General features: G+C 40.7%; 1 protein-coding gene across 1 annotated transcript; it reads right to left on the minus strand.

The window, feature by feature from the left end:
• Positions 1-258: 258 nt before the first annotated feature.
• wnt2 (wingless-type MMTV integration site family member 2) lies at positions 259-18,717 on the minus strand. The gene is made up of 5 exons (XM_008277986.1): positions 18,635-18,717; positions 17,514-17,734; positions 12,406-12,683; positions 11,628-11,892; positions 259-1,975 (listed from the first exon to the last, which is right to left on the minus strand). Exons 1-5 carry the CDS (start codon positions 18,715-18,717, stop codon positions 1,770-1,772), a joined length of 1,053 nt encoding a protein of 350 aa, XP_008276208.1. The 3' UTR covers positions 259-1,769.
• Between the last annotated feature and the right edge of the window lie 55 nt (positions 18,718-18,772).

The following is an 18,772-nucleotide window of genomic DNA, read 5'->3' on the forward strand; positions in this document are numbered from 1 at the left end:
GGCTTAATGTCTTCCTACATCAGTACAAACACATGCAGTCAGATGTTTGGCGGTTTCTGAGTTTGTCTTTTTACCCTGTTGAATGTGTTCTCCAGTCTCAGGAATCATCCCGATGAGTCCAGTGCTGTGAGATGTGCCATCTGCTTACAGAGCTCCATCCTCTATGCATCTGATTCATTTAGACAACAAAGTCCTGTCTGGTTTCAACTGTGATGCAAATTTTGGACACTTCTGAAGAGACTTGGAACAAGCTGGTTGATTTATTTTATTTTTATTTTTTTGGACCTCCTGCAAGAACCACTTATACAAGCAGATTAGTTCTTAAGTGGCACATGTGAGTGATTTAAGAGAATTTGGCGATGCAAAAAGTTCCAATTTAGATGCCAGTCTGATCATTCTAATCTTTTTTTTTTTGGCATATTAAGGTACAACATGTCAGTAGCAGCCATTAAAAACCTCTCTCATGTTCTCAGGATACTTTTTTCTATTCTGGTTCTCTACACTTGAAGGTGTAAAATCACCTGCTGAGGAAACAAGAAGCTGTTATCAGTTGTTCCTGTTGCTGTGGCTGTCTTTACAAATCTGCTTTGTAGCTGTTAAATCGTGTTTTCTGCTGTTTATCCAGAGCTGCTTCCTCCTGACTCCTCTCTGCTTTCCAGGCTCCTCCTGGGGGATCCCGAGGTGTTCCCACCTCAGGGTCTGCTACCAGCTGGATGTCACTGAAACTTCTCCAGTCTCTATTGAAGCTCTGTTTCTGTCCCAGTGTACCGCTGCTCTGACCACATGTAGTCAGCAGCTCAGATGTAACACAACCCTGTGGACACTCTGTGGTGTGAACATTTAGATTTTGCTTGTTGGGAACATTTTTGTGAATGAAACTGGAACAGGCGGGTTTACATGGTAATTTGATGGATCAGAAATGAACTCTAAGGATCACATTCATCTGGATGAAACATTTTCTGTCGCGTTTGTTCAATTAATAGAGTACGAGCAATGAAAGAAAAGAGGATTAGACTCAAAGTGTTCTTGCAGGAGGCCCTTTGTGTTTAAACATGGAAGCAGTGTGTGATGTCCTGAGTCAGAGTTCAGTTGGAGAGATTAGATTTTTATCCACTGATGTGCAGCTCAGGACAGACTTAGAACCAGTGAAATCAGAATTACAGCTTCCAATGACAGAAAACAGCAAATTATTATGGTGATGGTTTAACTATTCCTGGTTGCTCTGGCTGCAGTCCTCTGTTAGTCATAGTTCACCATCTCACCCTGAGCCTCCACATCAAAGCTGATCATTTCCATCTCTGTTTATCTGCATTTGATGGTCAGCAGGAACCTGAAGTGGCTTTTAAGAGGACGTGTTTGCCTGGACCAACTTTTTTTTTTTAAACTCTCGGCCTTTAGAAACCAGGTATGAGCAGATATACTTTGAAAGCAACACAGCTCGCTACTGTTAAGTCATTTAATCTATCAACAGTTGAAGAGTCTGAGAGCTCTTTCCAGGCAGCATCCTTTAGGAAACGGAAGTTCTGTCTCGTCATCTGGTTGGAAATAAACAGGAGAAGAGCAGCAGAAAGACAGCAGTTGAAAACCTACCTACTGTTTGATTGACAGCTGGTCTTTAAAAGGCCACAGAAATGAGGGCTTATTGCTAAAGATGAGCTCTGTCTGATTGTCACTTAGAACAAGGTGACAAATCAGTAGCTCAGCAGTAGTTTGGATTCCCAGTGAATCTGCTGCTTCAATGTCAGTAGAGCTCGGCGGCGGTGGCCAGCTCACGTCTGGCCCTTACAGGTGTGCACGTCCACCTGCTGCTGACAGTCGCGGCAGTGGACGGCGCAGCACCAGTGGAACTTGCATTCGCACTTGGTGGTGCGGCTGACGCGCGACGTATCGTAGCCTCGGCCGCAGCACATCACCTCGCAGCCATCCATGCCGCGGGATGTCCGGTTGCAGATGCGGCCTCCCGTCCCCATCGACCCTGCAGGAAGACAGACGGAGGGCTCAGTGCCATCAGTGACCTTAAACGTTCTTCACATTTACATTTTTAAGTGTTTGTCTCCATGAGGCACTTGATAAATTAAGATCTTATCCGAACAGAATGATCACTTTGTTTTCTAAAATGGGTGACAAATTAAAACACTGACACATTCAATGCCTGTCTTGCATAATGGGCTCATGTGCATTCTGTCTGTATTTTGAGTTTATTACTGAGCAGTGTGGAGACAGAACATTGTTCATTTGAACTACAGCAGCATCAACAGCATCGTCTTGCAGCACAAAATAGTTGTTGGCCAGGATGCAAAATACATGAGGGATTACTGGGTATGCGGCTTCATGTGATTGGCTAAAAGCTTCTTAATCCAAGTTTTAGGATGTCTCAAAAAGTAAGCAAAATCTTTTGTCAGTAAGTACGAGCTCAGCGAACAGGAGATCCTTCTGGTGCTATGGCTCTGCACAAGGATCTAATTCACATGACAAATAAATTATTACAAACATTCTGCTCCTTTTCTGCTTCCTTAAAAAGCCCAATCTAAATCCATCATGGAGAAAAAAAAGTCCTTATTTTAATACATAAATAGACAATCCTTAAATTGCCAACAGTAAAAATGTCTTTGCGTTTTTCTTCTTTTACCAACTAAACTCCAGGCACGTTTTAATTCACTCTGGGCTCATTTTTCACTGCAGTAGAAAGTCCTGCACCTCTACAGAAACAATGCAACCCTGACAAGAAGTAGAGGGAACTTAGACATCTTCTTCATCATCTTCTGTGTTGTTTACATGCCATATATTGTAACAAGGAGAAAGTTTAATTTCTTTAAATGTTTTTTTTTTTCACTAAAATTGAAAAAAACCTGTAATCAACATGTATATTTTTTCCCAAGTGCCCCCAGGTGTTACCAATACTGGGAAAACATCAGGACAAACTATAGATATTTAACTATTTACACCTATCCAAAACAAAACTGCATTTTCTCATTTACTCTGTTCATCAACCTCAGCAGGATGTTTCACCAGGCTGAAGGTATCGTCCAGCAACTTGCTCCTCTTAACAGTTTTTGAGCCATGCTGCAGTGAACCAGTACATTTTATTTTCTTCTCAGTCTTGTTGTTTTCTCTCTGCTCTGTGGAAACACAGACTGCAGTTTATCTGAAAACACTGACTTTTTTTCTCCTCTTGTGACTGTCGGTCACAGCTCAGCTCTCAGCTGCACAAAGGAGGGCAGCATTTTTAGTGTCTGGTGCAAATGGTTTTTGGGGGAAAATTTTTTGAATGAGGGTCTGTTGCAATATCACAATTTTATGCTTTAATTTGATTAATTTTCCTGATGGAATCATACCTCATACACGATGAGTTCAATGACTGTCAGAAAGTTGAAAATCTACAGATTCTCTCTTCTGTTTATACAGCTTCTGACTGTTTGTGGAATTTTGGCTTAAAAAAAAGAGAAAAAAGTAAGATACAGTACAGTACTTTTCAAATCTGTCATTGGGTGTGGGGGTTGAAAGGGTTGGGAAAAAAAGACTTTTTATTTTTTTAAACAGAGTAAATAAAAGTAGAGGCACAAACTCACATGTGGCAAAAAACGTCCAGTGTGCTCATAATGTGTTGTGTGCTGATGAGGTGTCAAGCATCCTGGAAAATTCATTGGGATTTAAGTCATCTTAAAAGGCTCTCGGAGCATCAAAATGCATTTTAAAAAAAAGAAAAAAAAAAGCTTTGTAACATCAGGAATGTGACTCGCCTCAATTTGGCCAATCAGAATAGCTTTACCGGTTTCCGGGAAGCCAATAGGAGCAGAGTATCTGCTACTTGCACAGTGCAGTGAAGATAAGACGACGGCGGGGTGAGTAAGATGAGGAACGCTGGACGAAAGAGAGATGAGAGATTGATGATAGGAGCCATCAGCCTGCACACCCACACTTCATCAGCTGTTCATTTTAAAGGAGACGTCCAGCGCCCACACGCAGGCACACACACACACACACACACACACACACACACACAAGCTTCTCAGACAGGCTGTACACACTCACTGTCTCCTAAATCTCACCTCTAGCCACACACACACACAAACACACTTTGTATCACACACTGAACACACTCCTTTAATTTGTTCCATTGTGTGCAGACAGAGGGAAGCTGCAGTAAAAATCAATTGCAGACTAACACTGGTCTTCCACTGGGGTGTTGCACTGATTCTCTGCTGCCATTACATACAGCATAGTGAGTCTGCTTCAGATGATTCCCACATCGGAATCTCACACATTGTTATCTTGTGATCGTGAGAAGAGCGTTTAGGTTATTGTGTCTACATTTCCAGACAACTGCTGTTTGATGGCAGAAAAGAAAACACACCTTGTTGTGTCGTAAAATCAGACGTGGGAGTCGGTGCCTTTCTGACACAGCCGCTGCCAGCGCTGCCAGCATACTGTTTTACTTTCAGCTAAACGAATGTCATGTCCAGGCTCTGATTGGACATGTTGGCCTGCAGCTCCAGAGCAGCGAGGAGCAATAATGGGCTTTTTGTGGTGTGTCATTGGATGAATGACCACACAGAGCTGGCACGAGCTAATTCATTAAAAGATATGTAAATAACATCACTTGGGATTCTACAGAGGCCAGGATGAGCCTGTGTGCAGAGAGGAAACTCAGTTCTGCTCCTGAGTTATTAGTGTTGTCACATTAATCATCTGTACGCACGTGGAGCTACATTTTATTTCTGTCAACATTTGTTTGGGTGCATCGAAGACAACATTGTTCAACAGGAAAAATCCAGGTCACCAAGTTGATCCATGTATCGCTGTCAGAAAGCAGCTCGTTCATGACATGCCAACTTTAAATGATCGTTTCTACCCTTAAACATTAGTTGATGTTTCTTATTGTTTAGTTGGATTAGTGCTTATGCACAGATTTAGTAATCCTAGCATCAGTTATTCCTTCATGACACCTCTCTGCCTCTGTGAGAGTCCATCATTAGCAACATTATGAATGTAATCAATTCCAAAGCACTGATTTAGAGGTGTTGACTGTTGTGGTCTTACAGCTACAGTTGAGTAGCTCCATGAAGCAAAATACAAACAGAGAAGACAGTGGTTTAAAACATACAGCACAGATGGAGCTGTCTGTCTGGTTCATACTGTTTAAAGTTCAGTATTGTAACAAACAGCTGACCTCTACGTCCAAACATTTTAGCAGCACGCCTTTAGTTTGTGCTGAACCAATCTACACAAACATTTGTAGTAAACCAGACTTAAACCTGCTTCAGACATGAACTCCATTCTGGCTTCAGGTCTGAATGCGCACCCTGCTTACTCTTCTGCAGTGACATTACTATGTCAGACCTGGTCATACTTTAGTGTCACTTTATACACGGTACATGTCTGAACTGCATGCGGTCACATTAAAACAGACACACACAAATAATGTAGTTTGAGGAAGGATTTTTCCAATATTGGAGCAAAAGACACAGTTTGCTGCCAAAAATCATTCAGTTTGCTCGACAACATCATATCGATTACAAACTGTATCGTCCATGAAAATAACACTTTACTGCAATGAACCCAGAGCCAAAACAAGTCAGATTACTGATTAATGATGGATGTAATCCAGGTTTTGACCAAACATTAACAGGAGCTGCACTTCACTTTGTTGCTTCCAGCAGGATGTAGGAGTCTTTGCTCTGAGTTTATTAAACACCTGCAGCATCAGAGGGCAGGAGGATCCAAGAGTGCCTCTAAAGCCAGAGAGCTGCACGCATTAGTGCACGTGGAACAACAGCAGTAACTTCAATAGTTAATTATAAATATAAATGATCCCTGACATGGAGACAGGATGGATTAGGATCTAACAGTTATTCACACTGTGCTCTTTCTTTCTGTCACACACAGTCACAGTTAATAGGCTGCTGTAGCGCAGTATTACGTCTTATCCATCACCTGATCTGTTGTACAATCCTGCATGTATAATTGCAAATCCTGCGTGTGGCGTGGCCCCCTGTTACTGTGGTGGGTTCGTCTGAATGAAGCTAAGGAACGCTATCATTAGAGGGACCAAAGTCTGAATGCCACAATATTTTCACTTTAATAGACTGAAGATGAAGCCAGCAATGTCTTGTTCCTCATGTCTATAAAGGGAAATACGTCAGTAGAGTCTGGACATACACTGATGAGCCAGAACATTCTGGCCACTCAGAAATGAAAAACACTGATTATACTGTAACAAAAGACGTGTCATGGTCTGGAGTCTCTCAGCTGTTAGTAAACAGTCAGTTCTCATTGGTGTAAAGACCTTCAAAGATCTGCACATTCTAAAAGAGGCAACAGTGTAGAGTTCAAACTAAACCAATTAAGGGTAGGAAAGAATTCGTTTCATGGAAAAACAAACAAACAAAAAAAAACAAATCTGCTACACAGATGAGTTTTTAGGGGCTGAATCAATGGCTAAAGAGTGACCATCAGTCATTTGTCAAGATCAGTTGTTGATTGTTTCACCTTCTCAAATTAGTTTTTTTTCTCTTGTTTATGTGTGAAATTTCAAGGTTTTTGCCAGTTGGACTGACATCAGAAGGAGTTGTGTATTTCCCTTTATTTTGATATTTTCCAGATCAAAGAATGAATTAAAAGGTTGTGGCCTGTAGCCCAACTGATGGTGAAAACAGTCCTGTAACTAATAATCAAAAAAGCACAACTAACTGTTTAGTCCATTTTTTTGTGTGTCAAAGAAATGTAAGTTGTAATAATGGAAACCTGATAAAGCTGCTCTGTTGTGGTGCAGATGTTCAGCCAGCAGAGGACTGCAGCAGCTCTGTGCAGGTGTGACCGACTGTCACTGCCTCACTGTGTTACTGAAGAGTGTGTGTGCGTGTGTGTGTGTGTGTTCAGCTGACTTCTCCTGTATAAATAAAGGTTTAGAAAAAATTACAAACTGACTTCAAGTACCATCTCGAACATTGTTCTGGAATTTGCTGGTGTTTACATTCTGCTGTGCTCTGCGTGTGCGCCGTCTCCGCACCAATCCCTCACCAGGTAATATGTCTGGACTCGACTTAAGGCCCCGCCCCCTCGCTGGCAGTGCGCCCGCCCGTCATCGCCACTGCTAGGGGTGACATCACGGCCAGAGTCTTCCTCGCTCTCCCTGCGTCTGCTTATTGAATTAAGATGAGGGGGTGCCGAGAGATGAGTTTAGCACCTGAGCCTCACCGGGGCCGAGGGAAATTGATTTCACACTTTAAAGAGGCACAGAGGGGCCATCTCACTATCTCTGTGGGCTCCGAGCCTCTGTGTGTATGTGTGTGTGTCCATCTGTCTGTGAGAATGGATTCAGTCTGTGTGTTGCCACAGTGATTGAGGGTGAGTTTGCATGTCTTTGAGAGGCTTTTCTGTGTGTGTGTTCGGAGAAAGAACACAAGTAAAAGTGAGCGTTTTAAGATTGATTGCACTTCATGGTTGAGCGTCCAAAAGAAAGAGAATCTGATTCCATGTACAGTACGTGTCACGATTGAGAGCGAGTTTACATGCCTGTCTTTGTGTGAGTGTGTGTGTCCCAGAGGAGTGGGTCTTTAGAGAACAAGCATGTTAAGTTCTCATGAGAGGCCCAGGGCGTACACTGTGTGTGTTTTGTGTGTGTTACCTCACCCTGCTTACATGTACACAGCCCATAAAGCCTCCGTGTCTGCTGTGAAGCCTCAACTTGTTCCCAAAAGGGGGCCCAAAGATCTCCACAGGTCCATCAGGAGGGAACAGGGGAGAAGCCCAGTAAGAGCATGCTAACATGTCAGTACTGAGGATGAAGCTATCGATTGTTTGCATTTGGACATTTACACATTTTTCACTTTCCGTTTTTGTCCCATCCATATTGAAAGAATTGTGTGGCAGATGTTAAACACACTGTTAACAGTTAGGTGGTTAACTGGACAAATACACATGGAGTCAAACAAATGAATGTCTACCTGAGGACTCACAGATTGTGTCTTCCCTGGTGATGCTCTCCCACCTGCAGGTCCAGCATCGTGTGGCATCTCTCTGCCTCTAATCGGGTCTTTAACACATGAAACTGCAGCCTGATCAGATTTTGATCAACTGATTGATTTGGTGAGTCAAAGATATTCTAGCCATAAAATGAAATGTTGTCACGAGTTTTAGTGCATTTAGCTGGTGAACCGGTTCTACTGGCAACCATTCCTGCCCAGACCACGACTCAAGCGTCACCGTCTTTGACTTATGAGCTGCTCTTTTCTTCTACAATTTGCTTTATTCATCATCTTGACATAGTTTGGTTTTTCTTTTATCATTCCACACAGCTTTGTTCCTGAACTCTGCAGGTTTCTTTTTGTAAACTGCCATCGTTCTGTCTCTCAGGTTTACTAAGGGTTTGCATCTTGTGGTGAATCCTCTGAAATTCTAACTTTTTTTTTTTTTTACACAGACAATGAAACATGTTTGTCAACATCTGAGAGTGTTTTTCACTTGCTGTGCAGTCATAAAGAAGTTTATCTATATAATGCAAATGATTTTTCCATCATCCACAAGACTTGTGCTCCTTGTTCGACCAACTTTTTCCCCTTTGAGTAGAAGCTTTTTAGAATGATCTCATCTGTTGCTTTTGTTGCTACCTCTGATAGCTCTCTGATAGATGTTTGCTTTGTTTTGAGCCTCATGATCACCCTCCTCCCTTGCAGGGTCGCTTCTTTACTCATTTCTACAGGCAACTCCACCTCAGCTAAATTGGGATTCTCAATGAACTCTGAGCCTTGTATGAACACTTTTGTCCAAAAAAAAAAAGACAAATAGCTGTCCAAGAAACATGTTGTAGCCAAACGTCTAATGACTTTTGAACCCTTGCAATGTTTGCATTATGTGGTGAAGGGCTGAATCTCAAATACAGTTCTTTGTATATTTACATTGATTTGCCAATTTTAAAGCTTAGACTTACAACTTTAATGCCCTATACATTATTTCATTTCAATTTCATGATGCTGAACAAATGAAGGGGGAAAAAAACGGAAAAAAATGAATCCATAAATGAATGAATTGTCCCATCACTTACGTTTGAAGACTGCCCTGGCGCTCTAAGATGACTTCAGCGTTACTGAAATGTCTTCAATTTAATTCCAGACAGGAACGTTTAACCGTCGACGTCTCTTTAAGTTAATAGACTGCAATCAAACATGACTATTCACGCAAAACATCAGATGCAAAACTGATCATTTTTACAATTACCAGAACTTTATTACAGATTTCTGATCAAACAGGTTGATTTACTAAAGCACTACGCAGGCTCTGCTGCAGTCATCACTCTGCCCACAGCCCTAACTGATTCTTTACACGTCACGAGTAACATACAATCTGCACAGAGGGAGAAATGTTTAAAAGTTTTCTGATAAACATATGTGGAACATAAATAAACAGAGAGCCATTTTAAGGAAGTTTTGCATTATTCTAAATTTTGACATCAAGACTAATTTTTACTACACATGTATCCATTACTGATAGTCTGTATTGGCATCAGCCCTGAGAAAAACATGTGTGTCAATCCTTAGTATTCACTGCTTTGATTTGAATGAAAAGATGAAAAAGTCTTTCACTTTAAATTAAAACCATACGTTGCAAAGAAGAAAAAAAAAAAAACTGAACAGATTTAACAGACTCTTTAAGGTCATAAAACTGAAGGACCATGACGGTGCCTGACTATTTGTTCTGCACACAGAATACATGACACATTGCCCCATGGCAGACAGTTTTCAACTTGGAATTGTCTCTACATGTGTCCCTCAGCGAGAAAGATACCTAAAATTTGTGACTCAATTACACAGCCAAGAGCAAGTCAAAGTCAGCCAGGTTTTGAAACAACTAATTTTGTTTCAGTGTGACTGCAACACATCAGGGCAAAAAAAACACCAACAACAACAAAAAAAAACAAAACAGGACTAGGAGATAAATGCAAAGTTTCTGTCTCAAATTGACACAAAACACACTATAAGCTCCTCTAGAATGTGTGTGTTGTATTGTGTTGTGTGATCTAACCTGCCCCTGAAATATGCCTCTCTTTGCTGGCCAATTGTGCCCTCAGGCGTGTGTGTGTGTGTGTTTCCAGTGGTGGTGATTTATAATGATGTGCGGTGCTCTAAGGTTTCAGCCTACAGAAGTGTGTAATGGGTCTTAAACTGGCCGACACCCGATCGCCACGGATCATCTGCTGCCTGACAGGCATCCGCCTCCTCTGGAAGACACACACTCATGCCCTTCTCTTCATCTTCTCTTTCTCTCACACAGTTTACATACACAAACATTTTCTTTCTCACACCCGCTCTCCAGGCTCTTCCAGCCTCACATACATAAGCAAAGGGTTCCACAGACACACTCTGTCTTCTCACCAGTGTATGGGCATCAGTACTGGAGCTACTTTGAAATAACTGTAGGTATCACACCAAAAACAACCAGATAATTAGGATTTTGTTGAGCAGCGGCTGAAATTACAACCTATGCAAACACAGCTATGCTCTGCATCCCCAAAAATAAATGATTACTTTTAAATACAGTAGCTTCCACAAATATAAAGGACAGAGGAAGCCCAGACTGTCGCAGGCATACATCCTGCTATCCTACAGATTGGAAGGAGTCTAATTAGATTGCTTAACTCACACACTGGAGCTCTGAGATATATCAAATTCAGATACATAAATACATGCATAATAAAATAAGAATCAAAAGGTTACACTGACATTGATAAAGAAAACAAACAAACTAACATCCTACTTGTTATTCATGTGTAGTGCAGTATCTTGCACAGCCAGACAGCACTTTGGTTGCACCTCGTTATCATTCTGCTATGTGGGGAAAAAAGCTCTGCATTGCTGCTGAGCCCAGGATGCAGTGAAAGTGCCTCTGCATAGAGATGTCCCAGTTCCAGTCTGAAAACAGTGGACATTTGTTCTGTTCTGGTATTGCTGTGTTAGTCAACAGACACATGATATAGGCCGCAAAGTCCGCTCTGCTGCGTATGCCACTGGGATACAGGAACTACTTGATCTGAGCACATCTTAAATAAATGAGCTCTAGCTGGAGACTATTAAGCATCACAGAAATCTTTGTCAGGGCTGAACTCCTGTCCGTACTACAAGTAACTGCCTCCTCTTACTGTTTAATACCTGTATTAAATAGTAAGACGCTCCACCTGGTGGAACAACCAGGTACTGCAACTAATCTACAACACATACATGTAGAGAATAAAAGTTTTTGTCATCTTGTGGCGCCATTGTGCATCCTACCCTCTCGACACAACAGTTAGGTGTATGCGATGCAAATTTGAACCTGCAGTTTACATGTGTAATTCAACCAACAACTGGTGATCAGGCATTGACAAATCTAATAATATCTCCTCCCCTTGAAGGGCTTGTTTACACTAACCCATCATGTTTGTTGATGTGGTTTAGTTAAACTCTAGAGATCAAGATCACTTTATAATTCAGCATGTTGTAAACCACACATCCAAATGGTGTTAAGTCTGATGTATTCCTGTCTTTTGACCACTAAATTCCAAATCCAAACTTACTGGAAGTGTTTCAAAAGTCACAGGGACTGCATATGGATTGACAGATCCTGAGGTAAAGGTTTTGAAAGGCAGCCTTTACCTGACTCGTGGTCGCGTATGCAGTAGTCTGGTGAGTCCTCAAAGTAGACCAGGTCGTTCTTGCTCGAACGTTTGAAGTGAGTGTGTGCGGCAGTGAACCCAGTGCCATACTGGTTTACAGCGACCTGCACGGCGCCGTTGTACCTCTTCCGTAGGTGGTCACCAGTGCGTCGGAAGTCAGCCATGGCTAACCAGCAGGTCCTGATGCTGCACGACCCGCTAACACCGTGACATTTACACTCCAGAGTCATGAAACGCTTCACTGCCTGAACAGGAGAACAGACAGTTGTCAGAGAAAAGAAGGTGGATTTTACAAGTTTATGACACATGGAGTTGGTATACAGTGAGGATAATAATAGTTTAAGGGGCATAAAAAAATGTATTTAGTAAGTGCAGAACAAAGAATAATTCCCTATTTTATCATCCTGGTAAAACAATACATCCTAGAAAAACACATTCTCATTAATGTTACTTTTTATGTTTGTCAAATAGAAGCAGAAGATCTTATCTGTCACAAATTGAAGACACTATTAGGATCAGAGAGTTTTAAATGTTGCACATACAAGGACATTCTTATTTTTATTTTCTAAAAATCCAACATTCAGATTTAAAAATGTCCTTAGGCAAGTTTGATGACTGCATCTGAAGTTCAACAACAGGTCAAATCCAATTTAAATCCAGAATAACAGTGGAGTGTTTAATAAATGTCTGTCTACTTCGGAGGATATTACCTAGTTGATTCCTCCACGTTACTCCTACATGTGGTCAGCAGTCCTCACCTTCCTCCCAGCTCTGTTGTTGTGCAGATTCATAAGGGCCCGGGCATCTCTCTCCTTCCTCTCCTTTGCATCCACAAAGGTTTGGCTGAAGCGCATGGCATGCTCTACGTGGTCACTGCAGCCGCCCCAGTCGAAGGAGCCCTTGGAGTCCCGCGATGAGCCCTTCTTAGTGGGATCGCAGGAGCAGGAGTCTAAGTCGCCTTGGCTGCAGGCTCGTGCCAATGTGTAAACCACTCCAGCCGAGGAGATGGCGTAGACAAAGGCCACCTCACGGCTGCCTGTGTGGAGACAACACATTTTCATGTCCTGTGCAGAAGAGCAGGAATGATTTAGGAGAAGAAATATTGTGGAGAAGGAATTTCTTTTTTAAACTACCTGACTTTATTGGTGACATTACACTTTACTCCTGAGCTTTTAAGCTCTTCGATGCACTCATTTGTATATGGGATGTGCGGCAACAGCTGGGGATCAATGGAACAAGGGAACTATTTTGTTTGAGTTTCTATGTGACTGCAGGTGATTAATCAGTCCAGGCAGCATCCTCAGCACTCCACCATGACATGCTTACAGTCATGCAGCCAGTATGGCAAAAAAAAAATAAAAAATGCAGAGCTGCACATTGACGTCAGAGGTTGAGACCCTTTTCTCAATACAAATATGGAAAACAAAAAGTTACTGCACAGTTACTGGTACCCTTCTTTATATATTTCCCAATACAGGCTTGCTGACAAAATGAATCCATTACAAACAGAACAATCCTTCAAATGTTTGGAAACCGCTGCTACCTGTAAGACCCGTGTTTGTTGTTGTCTGCCAGAAGCTTTCATGCAAGGCATGAAATAGAAAAAGCGCTTAATCTGTTCCAAGATGGATAAACAGCTAACGTTTACCAGCAATGCCCTGATACAGAGCCCTTATCTCGATCTACATGTAACTGATGAGAGATCAGAGCAGGATCAAAGGCTGAGGTGAGGGAAAGGGTGTGTGTCTGTTTCTAACCGCTGCTACAAAATGATGACACGAGAAGATTCATACAGTGAAATAAAAAAATTGATTTTTTTGACATGTTTAGAGCTACAAGTAATGATTGTGTTTGTTAGCAATAGACAGATATTGTTTCATGAGAATGTCAGGGAAAATTGTCTCTCTCTAAACTGCTCTCTTGTTATCCAGAAGCTCATCTGAGTCACTGTCAGTTATTCCCACGCACTCAGAGCATTACGCCTGGCAAGAAACATTAAGTGAACTACAGATGGGCAACAAAGTAAATGAAGAAATAGAACCCTTGATTCCTACAGTGAGGGGATCTGATGATCACAGTTCGGTAGATTTATTGGAGATTTCATCTTTCATGATATTCCTCAACATTTAATTGGTGACAAACAAAATGAAACCAAAGAAGAACTTTTGCAAACATAATTCCGAACCAGAAAAACAACAGCAAACCTGCTTTTTAGAGAAAACATACAATGAAATGATGTTTTAATGTTTAGTGGTCAGTGTGTAATGTATTGTCAGATAAAAGAGACACAGGAAATAAACCTCCATCAAAGACAAGGTAAAGGTCATAACTCTCTGGTAAATATTATCTATTACAGTAAATGAGAGCTTAACACTCTGAACACCCAAAAACTGCCAGCAACTTTAAAAGGCATGTTATCTTAAAATACTACTACTACTACAACAACTACTACTACTACTACTCATAATAACAATAATAATAATAATAATAATAATAAGAATAACAATAAATTGCTGAAATTACACCATTTATCAGAGTCAGAAACTGTAAAAACAGAATCTGTGGGTTTATAACGTTTCTTTCAACAGCCATTAGTGACTCAGCTGTGATCAATAGTCACATGCAAAGAGCTCAGAGGAAACAAGCATGGAAACAAACTAAAAATGTATTAAATTACTAAAAGTATTAAGAATTAATTAAGTACAGCATGCAGAGTCACTTTTTGTTTCCAACTATTGGTAACACCTTTTGGCACTTGGAAAAATGTTGTGCACATGGTTTGCATGTATTTTTATTTTGGGGGAAAAAAATAAATAAAAATAAAATACTCAACGAACTTTTTTTCTTTTTAATGATTAAAGGCAGTGTAACTTTAACACACTGCACAAGAGACATTTTTGACTTCTCTCTTCTTCTAGTCCATGGTTTTGTTGTTTCCACAGAGGTGCAGGACCAAAAGAAGAAAAAAAAAAAAAACCTGCCCAGAAACTACCAGTGGTTAAGACATGTTAAAAATCCTCAGATTTACAAACTGTAGTATTTCTTTTTTTTGTTGGACTCTGTTACAGACTACATGATGTTTTTATGATCACTTATTACAGAGATCAATGTAAATAGAAATTAATGAAGGAAATAGTATATACACTTTAACCTTCTTGTTTAAAGAAACAGTGGCTTGTGTCTTCCAGATTTTAAACAACACACATTCTTCTTCAAAAAGCTTTAAAAATGTTTTACTTTGGAGTAGATGATATTTTTATTTGATTTTACTTTAAGGGATTAACAGACTCTTTAAATTGCTGCAGATTCCTTTTCTGCCAGTGCACCACGGTAAATACAAACTCGAGGGAATTGCACTACTTTCTGGGGGGGTTTCTAGAGCACTAGAAATCAAAAACTGAAGTAAATATTGACAATAAATGTCTGGAATGTATCAAAAAATGTCAATAATATTTGGTAAAAGTTTTAAAAGGCATCATTAATATAGAAAAATGGCACCCAGTTCTGGCAAACACATCTATACAGTGATATCAGTGTGTGTGTGTATGTGTGTGTGTGTGCGCGCATGTGTGTGTGTGTGTGTATGTGTGTCCAGGTTGAGCAGCTAAGTTGAGCGTGTCTAATGAGGTTAATGAGGAGAACACTGAGAGAACACAACGCCACCGAGGGAAACCTCGTGTGTAATTGTTTGAAATTAGCCCACTGACATTGACAATAAGGAGCTTCTGACGGGGGCCTCGATGTGCCGTGATAATGCTGTGTGACACAGCCGGGGCCCGGCTGGGAGGTCCGAATACCACACGGCTGATTAGAGGCCCTGACATGAAACGGACTAAGTCAAAGGATCCGCCTCACAGGTTAAATCTCAGGGCATGGGAGAGGAACATCAGGCCGCCAAGTCCTGATGATCCTCCAATGGCAATAAAAAAAGATTAGGACTCGTTATAACATGCCCTTGCAGGAGATGCAGGCTGATTTTAGCTGCAGAGACGCACAGTCACACGTCTAATTTGACAAGATGCTTCTGTCCAGAGTTCACATCTGCCACAGGCAGCGACAGGCTGCTTATTGCTGCTCATTGTTCATTAATCACTTTGATCCCTGATGCTGCTAATCGCACTTTACTGCTTGGGAGGAGTCATTTGTCACACTCTTCATAATACCTATTTTTCCACTCTAAACCCCCTACCCTACCACCACTTTAAAAAAAAAAAAAAAAGAACAAAAAAACTGTGCCTGTGTCCTCTCTGGACTTTTAAAACCATCGATAAATCAAGTATCTTCTCCTGCAAATCACCAGAGAAGGTAAACAGTGCTAATGACCTGACGTGGATCTTGAAAGTGGTGGGATTACTTTTATTTGGAAAAAGTTTAAATTTCTGCCATTTTTCATTTAAATGAGCTGAGGGGAGAGTAATTAGCCCGCTGAGACAGTAGCCAAAGTACATCTAAGGAAAACAAAAACATCATGATGAAACTGAAGTACTCATTAAAATGGAATCTTATTTTACAGCATTTGGTTTTCTACTGAGACCAAAATCTGCATAAGGCTGCAACTATTCACCTAATTATTACAGATTAATCAGTCAGTTATTCCATTCAATAGTACAAAACATGACGACAGTCAATTCATAGCAAAATATAAAAGAGTGAAGCTAAAACTCCTCATGTTGAAGAGGCTGGAGCCATTAAATATTTAATTTTTGTTTGGTAAATGACAAATTATTTTATAGATTATCAAAATTACTGCAGATACAGTTCTCCACTGACAAACTGTTTTAGCACTAAATATGGGCACCAAAATGTATAACAGTATTATATCAAAACAATGACTAAGTTAGCAAATTAACAAAGAAACCGACTGACAGAGAAACCAGTTGGCTGCATTGACGTGATAAATGTCTGATTGTAAAGTGAGACAAGGTGTGGAATGTGATCCAACCTCCGTGGAAAAAACAGAACATATCTGCGAGGGAACTATCAGTTTCCCAGAAAGCCTCCGAGTGGCAATAAATCTACCCAACACTTTAAAAACCAACCAATTGTTTAGATTTGTCACATTAAGTTAGGGCATATGGCCAACCATGTTTGTCACTGCAAACTGATCGGTGTGTTCTAACATACGTGATCGTACATCGTATTCATTTCCAGGAGATGCCAGCAGCACACAATGACCTGGTAACACAACCCAGCATATACTGTAGCAGCAATGTAGTCACCAACTTTCTATTCTTAGTCATGCAGTGTTTAAGGCACCTGACAGCCCCTGAAGACATTGTATCATGCATACAATGCTTTATACACACTTACTATATCTCATTCCTGCATTTACTGCAAGGCTGCGCAAAAGATATTTGTTAAAAAATCCTTAAAAATATTTTTAAAAGCCTTGTTCATGACAATCAGTCAAATAAGTGTTAGAACTATAATATTGCTGTTCACGTTATCGTCCCTTTATGTATTTGTGACAAATTCAAGAGTAATAACTTAGATTATTTATTAGGACAAATGACTCAGGGTTTGAAGATGAAGACACAATTTGGTCCAAACAGACTAAAGTGTAACAGTGTAGTAGCAGCATTAGCACTGAATAATGCATTCTCTATTTATTAATCTATTAAACTTCCCTTTTCTCTCGCCTGTCCTACAGAGGGACCAGAGGTCTACTACCGAGCAGCAGTCCTGGATCTAAGGAGGCTCAGTGATTTGCTCAAGGACACTTTAGCAGGCAGGATTATTACTGGAGATAAATGTCAGATTTTACCTAGAATAATGACTTTAAACACTTAATCATTTTAATTTGACTTTCTTTCAGGCTAAACTAAGATGAGGGTTCTATCCTGGCTCTAACATCCACTTCACTCACTGCGTAGCAGCAGCCGTCCAAACAGGTTGTGGTCCCGAGCCGTGGTGTTACAGTTCCAGCGGTGGTTGCGGAACTGGTGCTGGCACTCCGAGATCCAGTCCTTCATCCCAGCCCCAATGGCCTGCATCACTTTGGGGTGCTGGCGGCACAGCTGCCGCTGCTTGTTCACCAGACCAGGGATGTTGTCGCACATAACCTGGGAGCCCAGGGTGCCCATGTACCTGCAGAGTGGCAGGGAAAAGGATTAGGACATTAAACTTTTGGACATTAAATTAATTAACCATCAATGAGGAAGCTAAAGCATAATTTTTATTTTTTACGAAAGAAGAAAAATGCAACACTTCTACCAACAAAAGTACAAATAGCTCAATATGTCACTAGCAGAGATAGATTTGGTATAAGAGACAACTGAACATTTTCATTCTGGAAAAAAGGAAATGAGATGAAAATGATGGTGAAATGTGGCAAAATTGTGTCTTCTTGAGAAACATCTGTTTAAAATGCTCCTAACAAGTCCACACTCCCTTGTACCTACAGAACAAGGTGATGAAAGACTGGCAAGCTGCAGAGATTTGCTGAAACGATTAGGGACCAAGCAGAGCAGCAACATAAAAGGAATTATCTCAGCATCTCAGTATCATAGAGGTATGAGGTGTGGAATTTGGAAGCAGGACCTTTAAAAATATTAATTAGAGATTCAAGAGAAAGACAGCAAATAAAGTGAAATTAAATATATCAAATGACTTTAGCTGGGAAACGTATCTGTCCAAATATTCAGTCTTCAACAAGCTGCAAAAATACAGCTATGAAAGGCAGGGGGGAATTAAGTCACTCAGTGTGTGGGAAATGTCATAAGCAAAGGCAAGAGTGTTCATGAAACAACTCAAAACGAACAAAGAAAATACAGATTAGCATTTTTTTTTAAAAACACACACACAAAACATTAATTAGACATTCGCGACATGCTCTACACAGAGGAGCTATGTTACTGGTGACACATTAATAAACAACACTTTGGAACATTGTGCATGCTGGTTATGTCCCTGTTTAATGAGGAAAGCTATGCATGGGCTTTGCAGCTGCGTTTAAACAGAGATGGAAATAAATGAAGCAGTTCTTACCACCAGGACGCATCGACCTCGGCCGTCAGCCAGCAGATTGCTACAGATAAATAAAAACATATTCCACTTGGCAATAAGTTCATATTAACCAAACTTTGGTCCTTTATGGATCTGGATGGAGCATTTCCAGGGATCAAA

The sequence above is a fragment of the Stegastes partitus genome, unplaced genomic scaffold, assembly GCF_000690725.1.
Source record: "Stegastes partitus isolate 25-593 unplaced genomic scaffold, Stegastes_partitus-1.0.2 Scaffold112, whole genome shotgun sequence".
In the NCBI taxonomy this organism is placed as follows: Eukaryota; Metazoa; Chordata; class Actinopteri; family Pomacentridae; genus Stegastes; species Stegastes partitus.

Bases quoted from the DNA above. Each gene is read 5' to 3' on its own strand.
- wnt2 (XM_008277986.1), bottom strand. From the start codon at position 18,717: ATGAACTTATTGCCAAGTGGAATATGTTTTTATTTATCTGTAGCAATC. The intron at 17,735-18,634 runs GTAAGAACTGCT...GCCACTCTGCAG, and splicing joins GAGGTCGATGCGTCCTGGTG to GTACATGGGCACCCTGGGCT. The intron at 12,684-17,513 runs GTGAGTGAAGTG...GTCTCCACACAG, and splicing joins TGGACGGCTGCTGCTACGCA to GCAGCCGTGAGGTGGCCTTT.